Source organism: Zalophus californianus, chromosome 16 (assembly GCF_009762305.2).
Source record: "Zalophus californianus isolate mZalCal1 chromosome 16, mZalCal1.pri.v2, whole genome shotgun sequence".
NCBI lineage: Eukaryota > Metazoa > Chordata > Mammalia > Carnivora > Otariidae > Zalophus > Zalophus californianus.
In genome coordinates this window covers 23,311,007-23,329,198 of record NC_045610.1, presented here as the reverse complement: position 1 = coordinate 23,329,198, position 18,192 = coordinate 23,311,007, and the positions used below count along the sequence as shown (strand labels likewise).

At 38.2% G+C, this 18,192-nt stretch overlaps 1 protein-coding gene across 2 annotated transcripts in view; it reads right to left on the bottom strand.

Annotated features, from left to right (window-relative positions):
* Positions 1-926: 926 nt before the first annotated feature.
* Positions 927-18,192, bottom strand: part of TAF15 (TATA-box binding protein associated factor 15) — a 34,731-nt gene continuing 17,465 nt past the window's right edge. For both annotated transcript variants that reach the window (XM_027625993.2, XM_027625994.2), the window contains exons 8-16: positions 14,158-14,192; positions 13,501-13,533; positions 12,171-12,280; positions 11,060-11,189; positions 9,073-9,165; positions 3,420-3,501; positions 3,213-3,301; positions 2,577-3,105; positions 927-1,262 (exon numbers count right to left, since the gene is read on the bottom strand). In XM_027625993.2, coding sequence (XP_027481794.1) covers positions 1,223-1,262; positions 2,577-3,105; positions 3,213-3,301; positions 3,420-3,501; positions 9,073-9,165; positions 11,060-11,189; positions 12,171-12,280; positions 13,501-13,533; positions 14,158-14,192 — 1,141 coding nt within the window. In that variant the 3' untranslated portion in view covers positions 927-1,222. The remainder of the gene's footprint in view (positions 1,263-2,576; positions 3,106-3,212; positions 3,302-3,419; positions 3,502-9,072; positions 9,166-11,059; positions 11,190-12,170; positions 12,281-13,500; positions 13,534-14,157; positions 14,193-18,192) is intronic.

The following is an 18,192-nucleotide window of genomic DNA, read 5'->3' as shown; positions in this document are numbered from 1 at the left end:
GACGCCACTCAGGTCAGGCCACTCCCCTGATTAAAATCTTTTAATAGCTCCCTTTTCGGAGGCAGAGTAAAAATGAAATGCAAGGACCTTCTCACCAAGCTTGCTCCAGTCTTACCTTTTGCAGGCCCTCCTTGAACTCCTCCCTCTAATCACAATGCACTACATACAATTCTCAAACGCAGAGCTTGTTCTTCACTCTTTCTTCTCTTAATTCCTGACTTATTTGTTCATGTCGTTCGTTTTCTGCTGGGAACACCATTTCCTCACCCAGCCTTCATACTTGGCCAACTCCTACTCTTCCCTCAAGACTTACCAAGCCTTCTTGACCCCATGTGACTGGATTAAGTGTCCTTTCAATCAGCCTTCCAAACAACTTGTACTTATTCCTCTTGGAGTACTTGTCAGACTGTATACTGTTTGCCTGATGGGCAACACATCCAGCATCTCATGCAATGCCTCACCCTTGGTTAAGGGTAGGAGAGGTAGTTCTTTAAGTAACATACCATGCACACTGGTATCTGGACCTCGGCTTGTCAAATCCTTACTCTTCCTACCTAGCCCTTAGACCTCACATTCCTAGCATCTACAACACTGCCCTAAATAAATGGTTCACAACTATAAACTGCAATTAAACGGACTGTATCAAAACCACCTGGTAAACTTGATATAGATTCCTAGGCCTAGCTTCCCACACCTAACAAGTTCTGATTAGACCTGGGGTGAGGTCTAGGAATCTGTAATTTTGACAACCTCCTCAGGTAATTCTGACATGCAGTCATTCTTGCAAACTACTACTCTAAACAGAGTAGGAGTTCAGTATTGTTGAAAGTAACATTATCAGTTCATGAAACAATGCATCTCTTAATTCTTTAGGGTTAGAGTCTGCTGTAGCTGAATCCTGAGTGTGACAGAACAATGCACTAATGTACAAGAGTCCACAAAACAAGCAGCCTTTATTGCAGTAATACAAAACACTTTCCATTTTGGCAATATTTTACAACGCACTTAGCTTCAAGGGTTGGAAAGGAGGTTGGAAACTAAACGGGAAAATTTCAATGGACATTTCTAAAAGAAAAATTGTCCCAGCCCTCCCACCCAAATAAAAATCCAAATGTCACTTAATTTCACTACCCAAGAAGAGGCCACGAGGAAAGCAGCAGGCAAAACTCTGGCAATTTCACTATGGATCATGTCAGAGACAAAGGAACATTCAAAACAGTCATCAGTATGGTCGGTTGCGCTGATCATTTCTGTAGTCGTTTCTAGGAATGAAAAATAAAGAGCCAGACTAAATTCTAATTTTCTACCAAGGGAGAGCATCAGACACTTCCTCAGGGTGCTGGCGAATGGCGTCTGTTTGACAATTTCTGTAAGAATGACACCATACCTAATTTATTTCTCTACTCCTAGAAGGTGCTTAATAAAGGTCTAATTTAACAGCTTTAAGACTCACAAAGTTCCTAGAAGAAGTTTTTTGCTATCATTAACTCTCTTAAAAACTTCCCATCTAGAATAAGGACTCCAAACCACTGTGGTATTTCAGGAGGTCAGAGACTGTGCCAATTCCAGCTCTCTAAACAAAAGAGTGGCGTAACAGAATTAAGCAAGCAAACATTGTCATGTAAGAATTCTGGATCTGCCACTTACTATGTGACCTTGGAAAAGTTACTCAGTGTTTCTTACTCCATAAAATGCGAAATACATCTACTTCATGGGGTTGAGAGAAGGACTAGAACTAAAGAATACAGATACTTCCACAGGATTTGCCACACAGTAAGAAGGGTTCAAAAGATAATAATTACTAAGAGCTAACAATTATATAGCATTTACCATGGGCCAGGAACTGCCATAGTGTAGTAATCTAATTTGACTCCTCGAAGGAGGTATTACTGGCTCCATTTTATAGATGAGAACACTGATGCTCCATAAGGTTAAGTAACTTGCCTAAGGTCACATAGTAAATGGTGGAGCCAGAATTTGAACCCAGAGAAGTCTTATCTCTGAACTCCATGCTATACTAATTCTCATACCTTATAATGTCTCTGGCATACAGATGCTTAGTGTAATAACTGGTTCAACTTTTTCTGCCTCTACACCATTCACATGCACAACACATTCCCATCAGTACCATCAGTGATTTTCATCTGGAAAAGGTATTACCAGAATCTCCAGAGAAGTAACTACAGGGTGGCACAACACATAAGATTTCAGAAAACACACCCCTACCCCCATGAAATGTGTGCTCCCCCTCACTTAAATTAAGAACCTCTGGTTTACATATAATTTTAAATTATCTCTCAATTATCTTTAGCCATGAGGAAGAATAACACATATTCATATACACACATTCACACCAATATAAAGATTTTGAAACAAAATTTCCAAAACACAATGAGTTTTAGAAATTTCTAAATGGGAAACTAAATGAATCTTCCCCATCCTCACTGAGAACGCTTCCGATGAAAAATTCAAGTTCCAAAAAACCGGACCTTAAGAAAATGTGACAAAAAGGGTTCAGATCCTAAAGCCTAGGAGCGGTGATGTAAAATGGTTAACAAGTACATTCTAATACTCACCTTCCTCCCATTTTGCCTCCATAGCCGCCTCGGTCTCCTCCATAGCCGCCCCCACTCCTGTCACCTCCATAGCCGCCACCTCGGTCTCCACCGTAGGCCCCGCCGCCACCACGGTCTCCTCCATAGCCCCCCCCACTGCGGTCTCCTCCATAGCCGCCTCGGTCGCCACCGTAGCCTCCTCCTCGGTCGCCACCGTAGCCTCCTCCTCGGTCGCCACCGTAGCCACCTCCTCGGTCTCCTCCATAACCGCCTCCTCGGTCGCCACCGTAGCCTCCGCCTCGGTCTCCTCCATAACCGCCTCCTCGGTCCCCACCGTAACCGCCTCCTCGGTCCCCACCATAGCCGCCCCCACTTCTGTCTCCACCATAGCCACCCCCACTTCTATCTCCTCCGTAGCTGCCGCTGCCACTTCTGTCTCCTCCGTAGCCGCCGCCACCACTTCTGTCTCCTCCGTAGCCACCTCGGTCTCCACCTCTGCCCCCACGACCTCTGTAGCCCCTCTCTCCACCGTAGCCTCTTCCCCGGAAGTCTGCAAGGTAGAGATGCAAACCAGTGAGGCCAACAGGATAACATAAACCACCCTTAATGCTAGTCAGAAGATAAATGCCATGCAGATGCTGTTAAAAAGCAACCCACCTCCTCCTGAGGGACGAGAGTCCTCTGGTCTGGGCTCATTACACTGGTTGCAGGAATTCCTTCGAGCAAAGTTCATATTTCCACATGACCTGAGAAAGGAGGAAAATAAAAATGTTCAATAGTTTCCAACTGAATCAGAACCCCCTCTTGCATCCTCCAACCCCAATCCCAACTCCTACTACCGCCAGAGTTAATAAGGATACTTACGGATTAGGGCAAACCCAGTCCCCACTTTTGGGGTCTCCACCTCTCCCCTGAAAGCCTCCACGACCTCTATATCCTCCACGGCCTGGGGTTAAGAAAGGTGGGAGAGAAAAATCAGCAGCCGACATTAACACAGCAGAAGAAAAGCACCAGATGAAAGAATTAAGAGCAAGTAACCATCAATAACTGGGTGGCCACCCCCAAAATTAACCCCAAGAACTCTGATTCTTTTATTTGAGGCTTTACTTAGTAAATCCAAAAAATGTGGGAAAAGATCCCAGGCACATATTAAAGTGCAAACAATGCACTAAAAAACTTCCAAAGTCCACTTTCTATTATAATATTCTCCCTGGTTTAAGGATCTCAATGATAAAGGTAGAGAAGACATATTTCAAATTTAAGGAACTAAACACAATAGAAATGAACAAGGCGGCAGCAACTGTATCAGAGAACTTACAAACTGGTCAGATTACCTAAATAGGTATCATTTAAGCAACTGCCTCCTGATCTCCAGGTGAATAACAAACTGCCACGAAGCTTTCCAAAGGGATCTCTAGAACCTTCTTCCAACTACTTTCTTAGCTATTATGACACCTTATTTACCCAATCTCCTTTCAGTACCCACTCTCACTTTAAGATAGAAGGAAAAAGATAAACAACTACAGGATCACGAGGGCAGAATTCAAGAGATAAGTGATACGATAAGACGAAACATTAGAATAATTGGGATCCCAGAAGAAGAAAGAGAGAGAGGGGCAGAAGGCATATTGGAGCAAATAATAGCAGAGAACTTCCCTAATGTGAGGAAGGAAACAGGCATCAAAATCCAGGAGGCACAGAGAACCCCTCTCAAAATCAATAATAATAGGTCAACACCCCGACATCTAATAATAAAACTTACGAGTCTCAGAGACAAAGAGAAAATCCTGAAAGCAGCTCGGGAGAAGAGTTATGTAACCTACAATGGTAGAAACATTAGATTGGCAACAGACCTATCCACAGAGACCTGGCAGGCCAGAAAGGACTGGCAAGATATCTTCAGAGCACTAAATGAGAAAAATAGGCAGCCAAGAATACTATATCCAGCTAGGCTGTCATTGAAAATAGAAGGAGAGAGAAAAAGCTTCCAGGACAAACAAAAACTAAAGGAATTTGCAAACACGAAACCAGCCCTCCAAGAAATATTGAAAGGGGTCCTCTAAGCAAAGAGAGAGCCTAAAAGCAGCATAGATCAGAAAGGAACACAGACAACATACAGTATAACAGTCACCTTCCAGGCCATACAGGCACTAAATTCATACCTTTCAATAGTTACCCTGAATGTAAATGGGCTAAATGCCCCAATCAAAAGACACAGGCTATCAGATTGGATTAAAAAACAACACCCATCAATATGCTGTCTGCAAGAGACTCATTTTAGACCCAAAGACACCCCCAGATTGAAAGTGAGGGGGTGGAAAACGATTTACCATGCAAATGGACACCAAAAGAAAGCTGGGGTGGCAATCCTTATATCAGACAAATTAGATTTTAAAACAAAGACTGTAATAAGAGATGAGGAAGGACACTATATCTTACTTAAAGGGTCTATCCAACAAGAAGATCTAACAATTGTAAATATCTATGCCCCTAATGTGGGAGCAGCCAATTATACAAGGCAATTAATAACAAAAGCAAAGAAATACAGTAATAGTGGGGGACTTTAACACCCCCCTGACTGAAATGGACAGATCATCTAAGCAAAAGATCAACAAGGAAATAAAGACTTTAAATGACACACTGGACCAAATGGACTTCACAGACATATTCAGAACATTCCATCCCAAAGCAACAGAATACACATTCTTCTCTAGTGCCCATGGAACATTCTCCAGAATTGATCACATCCTAGGTCACAAATCGGGTCTCAACCGGTACCAAAAGATTGGGATTATTCCCTGCATATTTTCAGACCACAATGCTTTGAAACTAGAACTCAATCACAAGAAGAAAGTCGGAAAGAACTCAAATACATGGAGGCTAAAGAGCATCCTACTAAAGAATGAATGGGTCAACCAGGAAATTAAAGAATTAAAAAAATTCATGGAAACCAATGAAAATGAAAACACAACTGTTCAGAATCTTTGGGATACAGCAAAGGCAGTCCTGAGAGGAAAGTATATAGCAATACAAGCCTTCCTCAAGAAACAAGAAAGGTCTCAAATACACAACCTAACCCTACACCTAAAGAAGCTGGAGAAAGAACAGCAAATAAAGCCTAAACCCAGCAGGAGAAGGGAAATAATAAAGATCAGAGCAGAAATCAATGAACTAGAAACCAAAATAACAGTAGAACAGATCAACGAAACTAGGAGCTGGTTCTGTGAAAGAATTAACAAGATTGATAAACCCCTGGCCAGACTTATCAAAAAAAAAAGAGAAATGATCCAAATCAACAAAATCATGAATGAAACAGGAGCGATCACAACCAACACCAAAGAAATACAAACAATTATAAGAACATATTATGAACAACTCTATGCCAGCAAATTAGATAACCTGGAAGAAATGGGTGCATTCCTAGAGATGTATCAACTACCAAAATTGAACCAGGAAGAAATAGAAAACCTGAACAGACCTATAACCACTAAAGAAACTGAAGCAGTCATCAAAAATCTCCCAACAAACAAAAGCCCGGGGCCAGATGGCTTCCCAGGGGAATTCTATCAGACATTCAAAGAAGAATTAATACCTATTCTCCTGAAACTGTTCCAAAATATAGAAATGGAAGGAAAACTTCCAAACTCATTTTATGAGGCCAGCATTACCTTGATCCCAAAACCAAAGACCCCATCAAAAAGGAGAATTACAGACCAATATCCTTGATGAACATGGATGCAAAAATTCTCACCAAAATACTAGCCAATAGAATCCAACAGTACGTTAAAAGGATTATTCACCACGACCAAGTGGGATTTATCCCTGGGCTGCAAGGCTGGTTCAACATCCGCAAATCAATCAACGTGATACAATACATTAAAAAAAGAAAGAACAAGAGTCATATGATCCTCTCAATAGACGCAGAAAAAGCATTTGACAAAGTACAGCATCCTTTCTTGATCAAAACTCTTCAGAGTATAGGGATAGAGGGCACATACCTCAATATCATAAAAGCCATCTATGAAAACCTACAGCGAATATCATTCTCAATGGGGAAAAGCTGAAAGCTTTTCCCCTAAGGTCAGGAACGTGGCAGGGATGTCCACTCTCACCACTGCTATTCAACATAGTATTAGAACTCCTAGCCACAGCAATCAGACAACAAAAAGAAATCAAAGGCATCCAAATCGGCAAAGAGGAAGTCAAACTCTCACTCTTTGCAGATGATATGATACTGTATGTGGAAAACCCAAAAGACTCCACCCCAAAACTGCTAGAACTCATACAGGAATTCAGTAAAGTAGCAGGATATAAAATCAATGCACAGAAATCAGTGGCATTCCTATACACCAACAACAAGACAGAAGAGAGACAAATCAAGGAGTCGATCCCATTTACAACTGCACCCAAAACCATAAGATACCTAGGAATAAATTTAACCAAAGAGGCAAAGGATCTGTACTCAGAAAACTATAAAATACTCATGAAAGAAATTGAAGAAGACACAAAGAAATGGAAAAACGCTCCATGCTCATGGATTGGGAGAACCAACATTGTGAAGATGTCAATGCTACCTAGGGCAATCTACACATTCAATGCAATCCCCATCAAAATACCATCCACTTTTTTCAAAGAAATGGAACAAATAATCCTAAAATTTGTATGGAACCAGAAGAGACCCCGAATAGCCAGAGGAATGTTGAAAAAGAAAAGCAAAGCTGGCGGCATCATAATTCCGGACTTCTAGCTCTATTACAAAGCTGTCATCATCAAGACAGTATGGTACTGGCACAAAAACAGACACATAAATCAATGGAACAGAATAGAGCCCAGAAATGGACCCTCAACTCTATGGTCAACTCATCTTTGACAAAGCAGGAAAGAATGTCCAATGGCAAAAAGCCAGTCTCTTCAACAAATGGTGTTGGGAAAATTGGACAGCCACATGCAGAAGAATGAAACTGGACCATTTCCTTACACCACACACAAAAATAGACTCCAAATGGTTGAAAGACCTAAATGTGAGACAGGAGTCCATCAAAATCCTAAAGGAGAACACAGGTAGCTACCTCTTCGACCTCAGCCACAGCAACTTCTTCCTAGAAACATTGCCAAAGGCAAGGGAAGCAAGGGCAAAAATGAACTATTGGGATTTCATCAGGATAAAAAGCTTTTGCACAGCAAAAGAAACAGTCCACAAAACCAAAAGACAACCGACAGAATGGGAGAAAATATTTGCAAATGACATATCAGATAAAGGGCTAATCTCCAAAATCTAGAAAGAACTTATCAAACTCAACACCCAAAGAACAAATAATCCAATCAAGAAATGGGCAGAAGACATGAACAGACATTTTTCCAAAGAAGACATCCAAATGGCCAATAGACACATGAAAAAGTGCTCAACATCGCTCGGCATCAGGGAAATCCAAATCAAAACCTCCATGAGATACCACCTCACACCCGTCAGAATGGCTAAAATTAACAAGTCAGGAAACGACAGACGTTGGCTGGGATGTGGAGAAAGGGGAACCCTCCTACACTGTTGGTGGGAACACAAGCTGGTGCAACCCCTCTGGAAAACAGTATGGAGGTTCCTCAAGCAGTTGAAAGTAGAGCTACCACACGATCCAGCAATTGCACTACTGGGTATTTACCACAAAGATACATATGTAGGGATCCGAAGGGGTACGTGCACCCCAATGTTTATAGCAGCAATGTGCACAATAGCCAAACTGTGGAAAGAGCCAAGATGTCCATCGACAGATGAATGGATAAAGAAGATGTGGTATATATACACAATGGAATATTATGCAGCCATCAAAAGGAATGAGATCTTGCCATTTGCAACGACGTGGATGGAACTGGAGGGTGTTATGCTGAGTGAAATAAGTCAATCAGAGAAAAACATGTATCATAGGACCTCACTGATATGAGGAATTCTTAATCTCAGGAACAAACTGAGGGTTGCTAGAGTGGTGGGGGGTGGGAGGGATGGGGCGGCTGGGTGATAGACATTGGGGAGGGTATGTGCTATGGTGAGCGCTGTGAATTGTGCAAGACTGTTGAATCACAGATCTGTACTTCTGAAACAAATAACACAACATATGTTAAGAAAAAAGAAAAAGAAGAAGATAGCAGGAGGGGAAGAATGAAGGGGAGTAAGTCAGAGGGGGAGAAGAACCATGAGAGACGATGGACTCTGAAAAACAAACTGAGGGTTCTAGAGGGGAGGAGGTAGGTGGATGGGTTAGCCTGGTGATGGGTATTAAAGAGGGCACATTCTGCATGGAGCACTGGGTGTTATGCACAAACAATGAATCATGGAACACTACATCAAAAACAAATGATGTAATATATGGTGATTAACATAACAATAAAAATTAAAAAAAAAAAGATAGAAGGAAAAAAACCCAGGGGGAGAAAGAGGTAGTAGTTCACACAACAGAGACAGAACATAGACTCAAAATCAAACCCTTTGTACAATATCCAGGCCTGTGAGCAACAAGTGTCTTACCTCGTCGCCCACCTCCACTTCCACCCCCTCTCATGAATTCAGGTCTTCTGGTAGCAAAGGACACTTTAATGATGTTGCCATGGAATTCTTTTCCTAAGAAGAAAAAAAGAAGTTTTGAAAAAATGCTACTCCACATCTCCACCTCACAACAAAAATATAAAACTGTCCTGAAAATTTTCAGTTTCAGAGCAGTAACAGACATCCTCACACAAATTCAAACACACCAGTGTTCCCTAAGAAGTCAAAGTAACAGTGCTCAAACATGATACAATCTATTGAATAGAGCAGATCTGTCACTGGGATGCAGTTACTTCTTACTAAGAAAAAAAAACCCCACATCTATTTGTAATATGAAAAGAGCCAAGTGCAGAACCATGTGTGTAGTATGTCACCACTTCTGCTTTATAAAGGGAATGAGTGTGTGGGTGTGCACACGTGCCTTTACATGCACTTACATGCTACATATACACTGCCTATCATGCTCAACTCTCAGGAGGGGAAAAGAGATCACTGGGGGTCAAAAGTAAAAGAAAGCTCATTTTTTATTCTATACTTCTGGTACAGTTTGAAACTCTTTTACTATATGCAAGGTAGTATCTTTAAAAATAAATGCCAGGAAAATGAAAGCATATGTGATTACTTACACACATGCACACACACCTGTATTCTGCAGCCCCAGGGCCTTAGAGACAGGAACTAATCTTTTTAGTTTATATTAAACAAAAGGATTCATAAAATGGTCACAATTCCAGGAGCCTTAGCTCCCTAATCAAAGCGCTTATTATAATGGCTGGCAACTTTCCAGAGTATCAGACAGTAGGACCTAGGAAGCCACTCATGGATCAGTATTTTCAAAGCTGTAGAATGACCTTAACTATGGAGTTAGGTTTAAGAGGCTCATATGACCTGTGGGCAAAAAGCACAATTATTTTAGAACATATGAGCAAAAGAGATTGTTTTTTAATTCACAGAAAAGTGAGGAAGAAAGGACCTAGCCTTCAAGAGCAAGGTGATGAGGCCTGACAGAATAATGCAAAAAAAGTAAAGAATATGAAGGTGAGGACAGAGTACCACAATCTCATTTTTGAAGAAATGCAATTATGTTTTAAAGACACAGGTACAATAATCTCAGAACCAGAAGGGACCTCAAGTGTCTGTCAATCTAATCTAGCATGGTTAAGTCCTTTAGAGACTGTGGATCCAGACTGCCTGAGTTTGAATCCTGACTCTACCAGTTATGCTACGATCCTGAAAATTATACAGCTTCTCTGTGCCTCAGTTTCAACATCTAAAAAACAGTAATAATAGGCTGTCTCATAGGGTTACTATGAGGATCAAACTGAATTAATGCATATAAAGCTTTTACAACTATGCCTAGCCTATAAACCACAGTAAACATGCAATAAGTGTTGGTTTTTGTTAGAATACAAAACAATGAATTTCTAATAACGTGGGGAAATGACTGTAAAAATGTTAAGTGAAAAAAGCATGAGACAAAACTAGATTCGGAATATAATGACAAACTTTTTAAAATGCTTTTAAAAGAGTGGAGTTAAATTTAATAAAAAATATTATCAATGGTTATTTCTGAGTAGAGGACTATGGAAGCTTTACTGCTTTCTTCTACTTTCCCATATTTTTTCATTTTTGGGGGGGGAATGTCTTAATATTTCTTCCAAATATGTATTAGCTTTGTAGTTGAAGGGAAATTAATCTAAATTTACAAAGAGAGTTAAGCAGGCCAACCCTCGAAATCTCCATCAGGGTGGCTTCAAACACAAGGTAGAATAATAAGGAAATATTGAGGACAAACGAGGGAGCTCTCTACTTCATTTCTAAAGGTATGTAAAAACTCTAGCCTTTATTTTTAATAAAATATCCACAAAAGTAAACATGAAAATAACCAGTCTACCAGAATATATTTTGACTTCAAGACTAGAAAACATTTATCCAAACTGCATATTGAAACTGTATGAATAAGATATACCATCAAACCAGTCAATGGCTGCCTTAGCTGAAGGAGGGTCATCAAATGACACTGTTGCCTCTCCTTTTGGCTTCCCTGTGTCCTTGTCTGTATACAGATTTATCATTGGTTTTCCCGTCTTCTTATTTGTCTGAGGAACAAACAAGTTGGTATTAGCTTTTTTTAAAAAAAGTGATCATAAACCACACAATTAAGGATTTTTTAAAGGAATTCACATATCCGTACTACAAATATTATGTACCTAATATAAAAATTAAGTTATCTATAGGTTCTGAAAATTCTCTTAAGATATATTAAGTAAACCCAAGCTATGAAAATGATACATAGTATACTGTTTTATCTATGTATAATTTCTTTTAGATAATGCTTCATGTAAATATATACCTTGTAAAACATAAAAAAAAAAGTCAGGAAGAATGTACACCAGGCAAATTAACAGATTACCACTAAGGTATACACACTGCAGCTGGCTGAGATGGGAGTGGAAGACAAATAAGAATGTCTACTCTTCAGAACTGTATGAATTTTTTACATATCATGGGTAAATGAGTAATTCCACAGGCACCAAAATAAGGACAACTGCAAACTGATTTCAGGTAAATGCTACAATCTACTAACACTACTCTAACTGCTGCTTTCCAAGTTAAGAGAGGAGAAATATTAAATTCACAGAAATATTCAGCCCTGCTGAATTCAGCCATGCATGAAACAAATGGTGCAGGATACACGTTAAATACACAATAAACAACACAATTATGAAATAAAGCATCCGATACTGGGCTGATATGTAACGCAGTTTGCATATAATGGCCTTTCAGAATCTATAAAATATTCTCACAATCTCATTTGGTTCTCACAATCTTAGGAGCTAGGCAGAGACTATTTTTAGAGCCGAAGACTGAAAGCTAAAGCTGTAGAAGGCTGTGGAAAGATAAACAAGCAAGGAATAAAATTTTCATGTATTTAGCAAATTTAGCAAAAGGCCTACAGACATGGCTGGGCATGTGTATCAGGGAATTTTAAGAGATATAATCTTATGTAATCTATGTATCTTAACTATAATATGTTAATAATTAGAAGATTTTCAACATAAGCCATAGTTTCTACTCACCTTGATAATTCCTATTTGTTTAAAGAACTCCCCCACTTGATCTGTAGACACACCCTCCCCAAGTCCTTGCACAAAGATTGTGTTGTTATCTGAATTATCAGATTCTGAATCTAAGGGGGAAAAAAATTATGGTTAATTTTACATATTCCTTGGTTTTACATCCTGTTCAGTAATCAAGAGCAATAATTTATTGTCCAATATTCAACTGCTTCTATGACCAAAAGGAAAAAGGACCAATATACAAAAAATCTTGTATCCACATGCAAAGTGGTCACCATAGTTATTTGGTAGTAGATCAATCCTTACAACTAAACTTCAGTTAAAGTGGATCAAGTCCACACTATGTGAAAAACCAATTAAGGGAGATCTTAGATATCTTACTCTTTAGATTCAGATACAGGGCTGAAGCTCATGAAGAGATGAAGACAGCTAGTATTAATTAGCATTCCTTTCTTTGGAGAGCTTTAACCCTTTATGGCTAATCAGTACTTTTAAGGCTCTCAGTAGAAAATTCCCCAAATCTGACACTTTGGACTTCCAAGCAAGCCAAGCATAACTGCTGGTTTCCCGGTCATTGCAATAAGCTTTGTATATACCAGAGGGTAGGGGCACCTTGACACACACCTTACCTTACACGCACACTTTTGGATTAGTACAACAAAGTAAGAAAGATGTACAAAAATTCAGTCCATCAAGGGATAATTCAGAAATTGCCATCCATATAGAATACTTTGGCATCTTAATAAAAACAAAAGTTCTGATTTCAATATATATTAAAATTTTTTGGCTCAAATAGATTTTTAATATCTAAGTTATAACTTCCAAAAGGCTCCAGGTAGCCTTGAATTTCATTTTAAAAATAAAAGCCACATGAAGTGAGTGACCTCTGCCCAGAGTAAGACAATTCTCCCCATGTATGAGTTCAGGTTTCTTAGGCCCACTAAGGGGACTACCAATCCGATGTAAAATTTTCTTAAACATAGATTTTCTACTTCAAATTCCCAATGATACCAACTCTCTCAAATCTGATTTGTAGTTATTTAAATAAGTAATGTTAATTAGCAATACAAGATCAAGTATTTTTTTCACAAAAGAAAAAGCAGAGCATAGGAAACCACAAACATAGCAATTTTCCCCAGCAAACTTTCCAATTTCCCTGAATTTTTCTTTCTGGTATGTTTTTAGAAGTGAAGCTCCCCAATTCTGGAAACACTATCAAATTAAATCTTCCTACTGCCCTAACTCCTCCAAACAGACACACTTTTCCCTTGAAAAGTTGGAAAACTAATATTCTCTCAATGGCAAAGTCACAAACTACCATAAACCTTACCAGCATCTGGTCTGGGTCCATAATCCCTGTGACCTAAGGGAAAAGAAAAGAAAAAGAAAAAGAAAAAAAGCTATTGAAGGCAACTCATTAGAAATCATGAAAAAATAGTAATAAAAACCAAGGCATGAAAGTCAATACTTCCAAAATCCTTGAAAGTCAACCATCACAGATTTACAAAGTAAATATATAAATTAAGTTTTATTAAGTTTAAGAAATCAAGATGAAAGTCAATTATTTCCTTAAATTTGTCCCAGACGGTACCCGCCACTTTGGCATTATGCTAGTATCACTTTTGTTAAGCTCTGGTTGTGAAGGCTGATTGGAAAACCCTAATAATTTAACAACACCATGTCAGCTACCTTTATTAAAAAAATGTATTGTCAAAATCCAGTGAAAGTCTCATTCATTGGTCACCACAGACTCTTTCATGCAAATTCACTGTGTAGAAACCCATTGGACTGTTTGAGATCAACTTTGGCTTTTTAAAATGTTTTCTTTGATATATATATGTATATATACATAATTTTTTTTAAAGCACACAACACACACCAGCCTCAACAGGGTAAGAAAGGGCTTAGACTGCGTCTGCGGGATATTGGTGGCTTTTAGATTTATATAGCATTTCCACTGAAACATTTTGGGATACTCAGCACTTACCACCAAAATTTTTGAAGCCACCGCGGTCACCACCACTGCAGAGGAAAAATTGAAGAAATGATTTCTTCCTTAAGTCTCTAATGTGCTGAGCCCTGGGCTCAATCTACACTTAACTGTCACAAGTAGAGCGCCTAGGGAAACAGTAGCACCTCTAACTTTCCAGTAAATTCCATTTCATAGACTCCAAAATGTTGTTTTCACCTAGGTGTTTTCCCAAGGATCTATTTCCACAAGGTTGCCTTTTCAAGCTTATTACAGAATGTATCTCATATACTCTTCTTTTAAAATCTTCCCAACCCCAAGCCAAAGGGATACTATTCATATCGTAACTTAAAAGCTAGAGGCACAGAATGAAGAATGCTAAACTGGAGCAAACATTCTTTCCAAGGGGGATATTTTTTTAAATATGAGAAAAAAGGAAAAAGACTAGAAGAACAATATAAAGCTAGGTTAAGATTCTGATAGCAGAATGGGAGATAAAAATTTCAGTAGTATGTTCTATTTTGATATCAAATTGTGGGTTTTATGAGATGAAGAAAAAAAGCGAGGTACAAATATACATAAAAGTGAGCCTGAATGAAAGTAGTCTTAAAAAATCTCAAATCATTCAGAAATCTGAAAAAATGAACACTAAAAGAAAGCATAACTTAAAACTGCTCTCTTACTCTATACCCACTCTAATATACCAATGCCAAATGCTCTGTACACCGATCAGTAGACCGTTATCAGAGACCGAATGCAACATACTCCAACATCGCAGCTGCCCACAAGAAAATGACTAGGCAAATTTCCAGTGACAGATAAATCAATGGTCCTTGTGTGCATAAATCTATGTAAGAAATCTAAGATCTCTCTCATGAAGAAACTGTTTACATACTCATACATTAAAAGCTTGTTTCTCTCGCCTGAACTAAGTAATCCTCTAAGATTCACATGCTGTCATGGAAATAAAAACACCCAGTTTTCAGATGGTGACATCTAGTATTTTACTACTATTAATCATCTTCTACTATAATCCAAGAAACTAATCCAATACACTAAGGTCTCTTCAATGCTTAAAAGCTTCTCCTATAATGATAACACTGCCCCCTCTAGCCTCTAGATAGATGGTTTTTCTGAGCCATCCTGAGAAAAACCACTCTAACTAAATGAGAAAGCAGTCTTCTTTTTAAGTCTATTCTACTACCTTGATGTAAAATCTCCCCTTGCAACCAGGTTAGGGAGAGACACATGCATCTTAATTCGTTATTAATTTTATGTAATTTCCAGGAAGACTATAAGGAGAATAAGGCTATTTCAAGGCTACATCGACAATATAAAGCTCAGGTCCACTTTATATACATATAGTCTCCTATTCAGTCTCTAAGACCCCTCTTTTCAGAACAGTACCCAAGTCCTTCCTACACTTCTAACTGACCTGTATATCACTGCTTAACTCTTCTAAGAAAGGAAAGCCAACAGAGTTCTTGAGATTCATCTGCTAAAAATCTTATTATTAGAAACCAAGATATCTCAGGTTTCTTCAAAGATGATCATGAGAACTCAAAAAAAAAAACAAAAAAAAAAAAAAAAAGAGGAAAGAACCAGTGAAAATATTAAGCCCGCATTCCTGTCAGGAGGTTAAAGTCCCCAGGATAAAGTAGATTCTTTAAATAGGAAATTTTCACAAGTAAGTGCTCTAAGAGATACCTCTTATTTATTTTGCTGTCATCTTAAACCAAGTACCAAACTGTTTATCTGGCCACAGTGGAGAGAAAATATGCAACTACATACAACAGCTAATTCTTGTATTTTCTATTCTGGCCAGCAATATAACTTTGAACTTTAAAAAAAGGATATACCACTGCAAAATAAAAGTGCTATAAAACAAATGACATTTTAATACGTTTATTATTTCCTATTTCTCCACATAATGACATTTTAACTTAAATCACCTTCATTGAGCATTTCCTTTGAAAATACGGCAGCTGAAGATTTCAACACAATGGCCATAAATATGAAAAAATCACAGTGCATTTGAAAAAGTACTAGTCTTCAAACTAAGAGACTCAGGGTATACTCTTTACTATCACTAATCAATCTTGAAAATTTGGACAAGTCAGTAATTCTCCCTAGGCTTCAGTTTCCTCCTTCACAAAATAAGGGTTTACATTGCTGCTACTCAGAGGGTGGTCCAGGGAATAGCAGCACAGGCAGAGCCTGAGAGCAACTCAGAAAAGCAGGATGGCAGGCCTCACCCCATACCTACTGAATCAGAATCTGCATTTTAATAAGATCCCCAAGGAGTTCGTATGTAAAGTTTGGGAAGCACCAGTCTAGATGATCTACAATCCTACATGAAGCTTTCTTTCAAGTTCAAATGTTTCAATTATTTTTCTCTTCACTTACTAAGAAATTCCATATGAACTAGTTATATTACAATCCCTTATAAGTAAATTTATTATATTAAATACACTAAATAAACCTCAAATAGTACTCACTATTAAATATTTAACAAAACATGGGCCTGTGGTTAAGAATCTTTCAAACCTGCAGTCAGGTTACAAGTCCCTTTTCCATAAACCAAGTTGAGGCTTCACTAGTCAATTAAGACAATGAAGATACGGGAACATCTGGGTCAAGATGTTGCCACAACAATTTGTCTTCCTCCCAGAAAAAGCAGCAAATGTGTACACATAAAGAATTCCTGAAGTAAGGACATCTGAAGGTAAAGTAGTAGAGGTATTTAGAGTAGAGATTAAACATCCTCAAATGTATGGCTGAGTGTCCCCTGCATAAGAAAACCAACTATATATTCTTGACTCAACTATGGAAATTGTTGTCCCAAGTTCAAAACCACAATGAACAGCCTACCCTAAGGTAGACTGAGGGTTCTTTCATTGTTACAGTATTACATATGTAGAGGAGAAGACGGTCATTTAACTTGAAGGTCATTTAATTTCAGGTGCTTGTCAAGAAAAAGTTCTTTGACAGAATCTCTACTCCAAATCTTTCATTTTAAGAAAATCTAAATATATCTATTCAAGGACTTAAACTGACAAAAAGTAAAAGGACAATACAGGAATCTTTGTTTCCAGAAAATCCATTATCTAGAGAGAAAAAGGGACTCAGCTAAAAATTAGAAAAGATTAGTTAAAAAACAAACTGTGCTATGCTTGAATTTTCATAGTAAATCCAAAATACAATTTTTTTGGGTGTGAAGAAGACTAACATGAATTCCAAATGTAAATGACTCAATGGATTTAAATATATTCTCAACAGTAGCTGTACTTATGTTTTAATTCCTCCCATGTCTTGTATGTGTGGTAAAAAGGCTCTCTGGATTCAGCATTTACCCACATTTCAAGAAGCCAAGAATCTCTCATTCTAGAGCCACATGTCCAATACAGTATTCACTAGCCACACGTGGCTGTTGACCATTTGACATGTGGACAGTCTAAATTAAGATGTACTCGAAATATAAAATGCAAAATGGATTTCAAAGTCTTAGTATGAAAAACGCAATATACAATATTCAGTAATTTTATACTGATTATATGATAAAATATTTGGGGTATATTAAATAAAATATATTATTAAAATTAATTTTAACTGCCTACGTTATTTTTAATGTGCCTACTACAAAATTTAAAATTACATATGTGGCTCACATTTGTGACCCATATTACATTTCTATTGGGCTATTCTAGACTATCACCAGAACATATGCACAATTCAAAGGGAACTACTCAAAAACTCTTCTAAGACGACAGTCAAAATTCAAGATGACTTTTTTAGGCTTGAGATATTAAAGCCTGGAAAAAGCTACATAACTTGATGACTTAATCATGAAAAATGGTTATCTATAAAGTTCTGGCAATTTTGCGATGTATTCATCACAATGCTGAAGTTAAAAACACTGAGAGAACTTACAGCCTTAAGCTTCTAGACCACTAAGTCAGTGATCAATTTTAGATGACAATCAGAAATTCAATCTTTTTTGCTATAACTGCTTTTTCAAAGAAAAACATTGGTTCCTAAAGTCCCTATAATTTT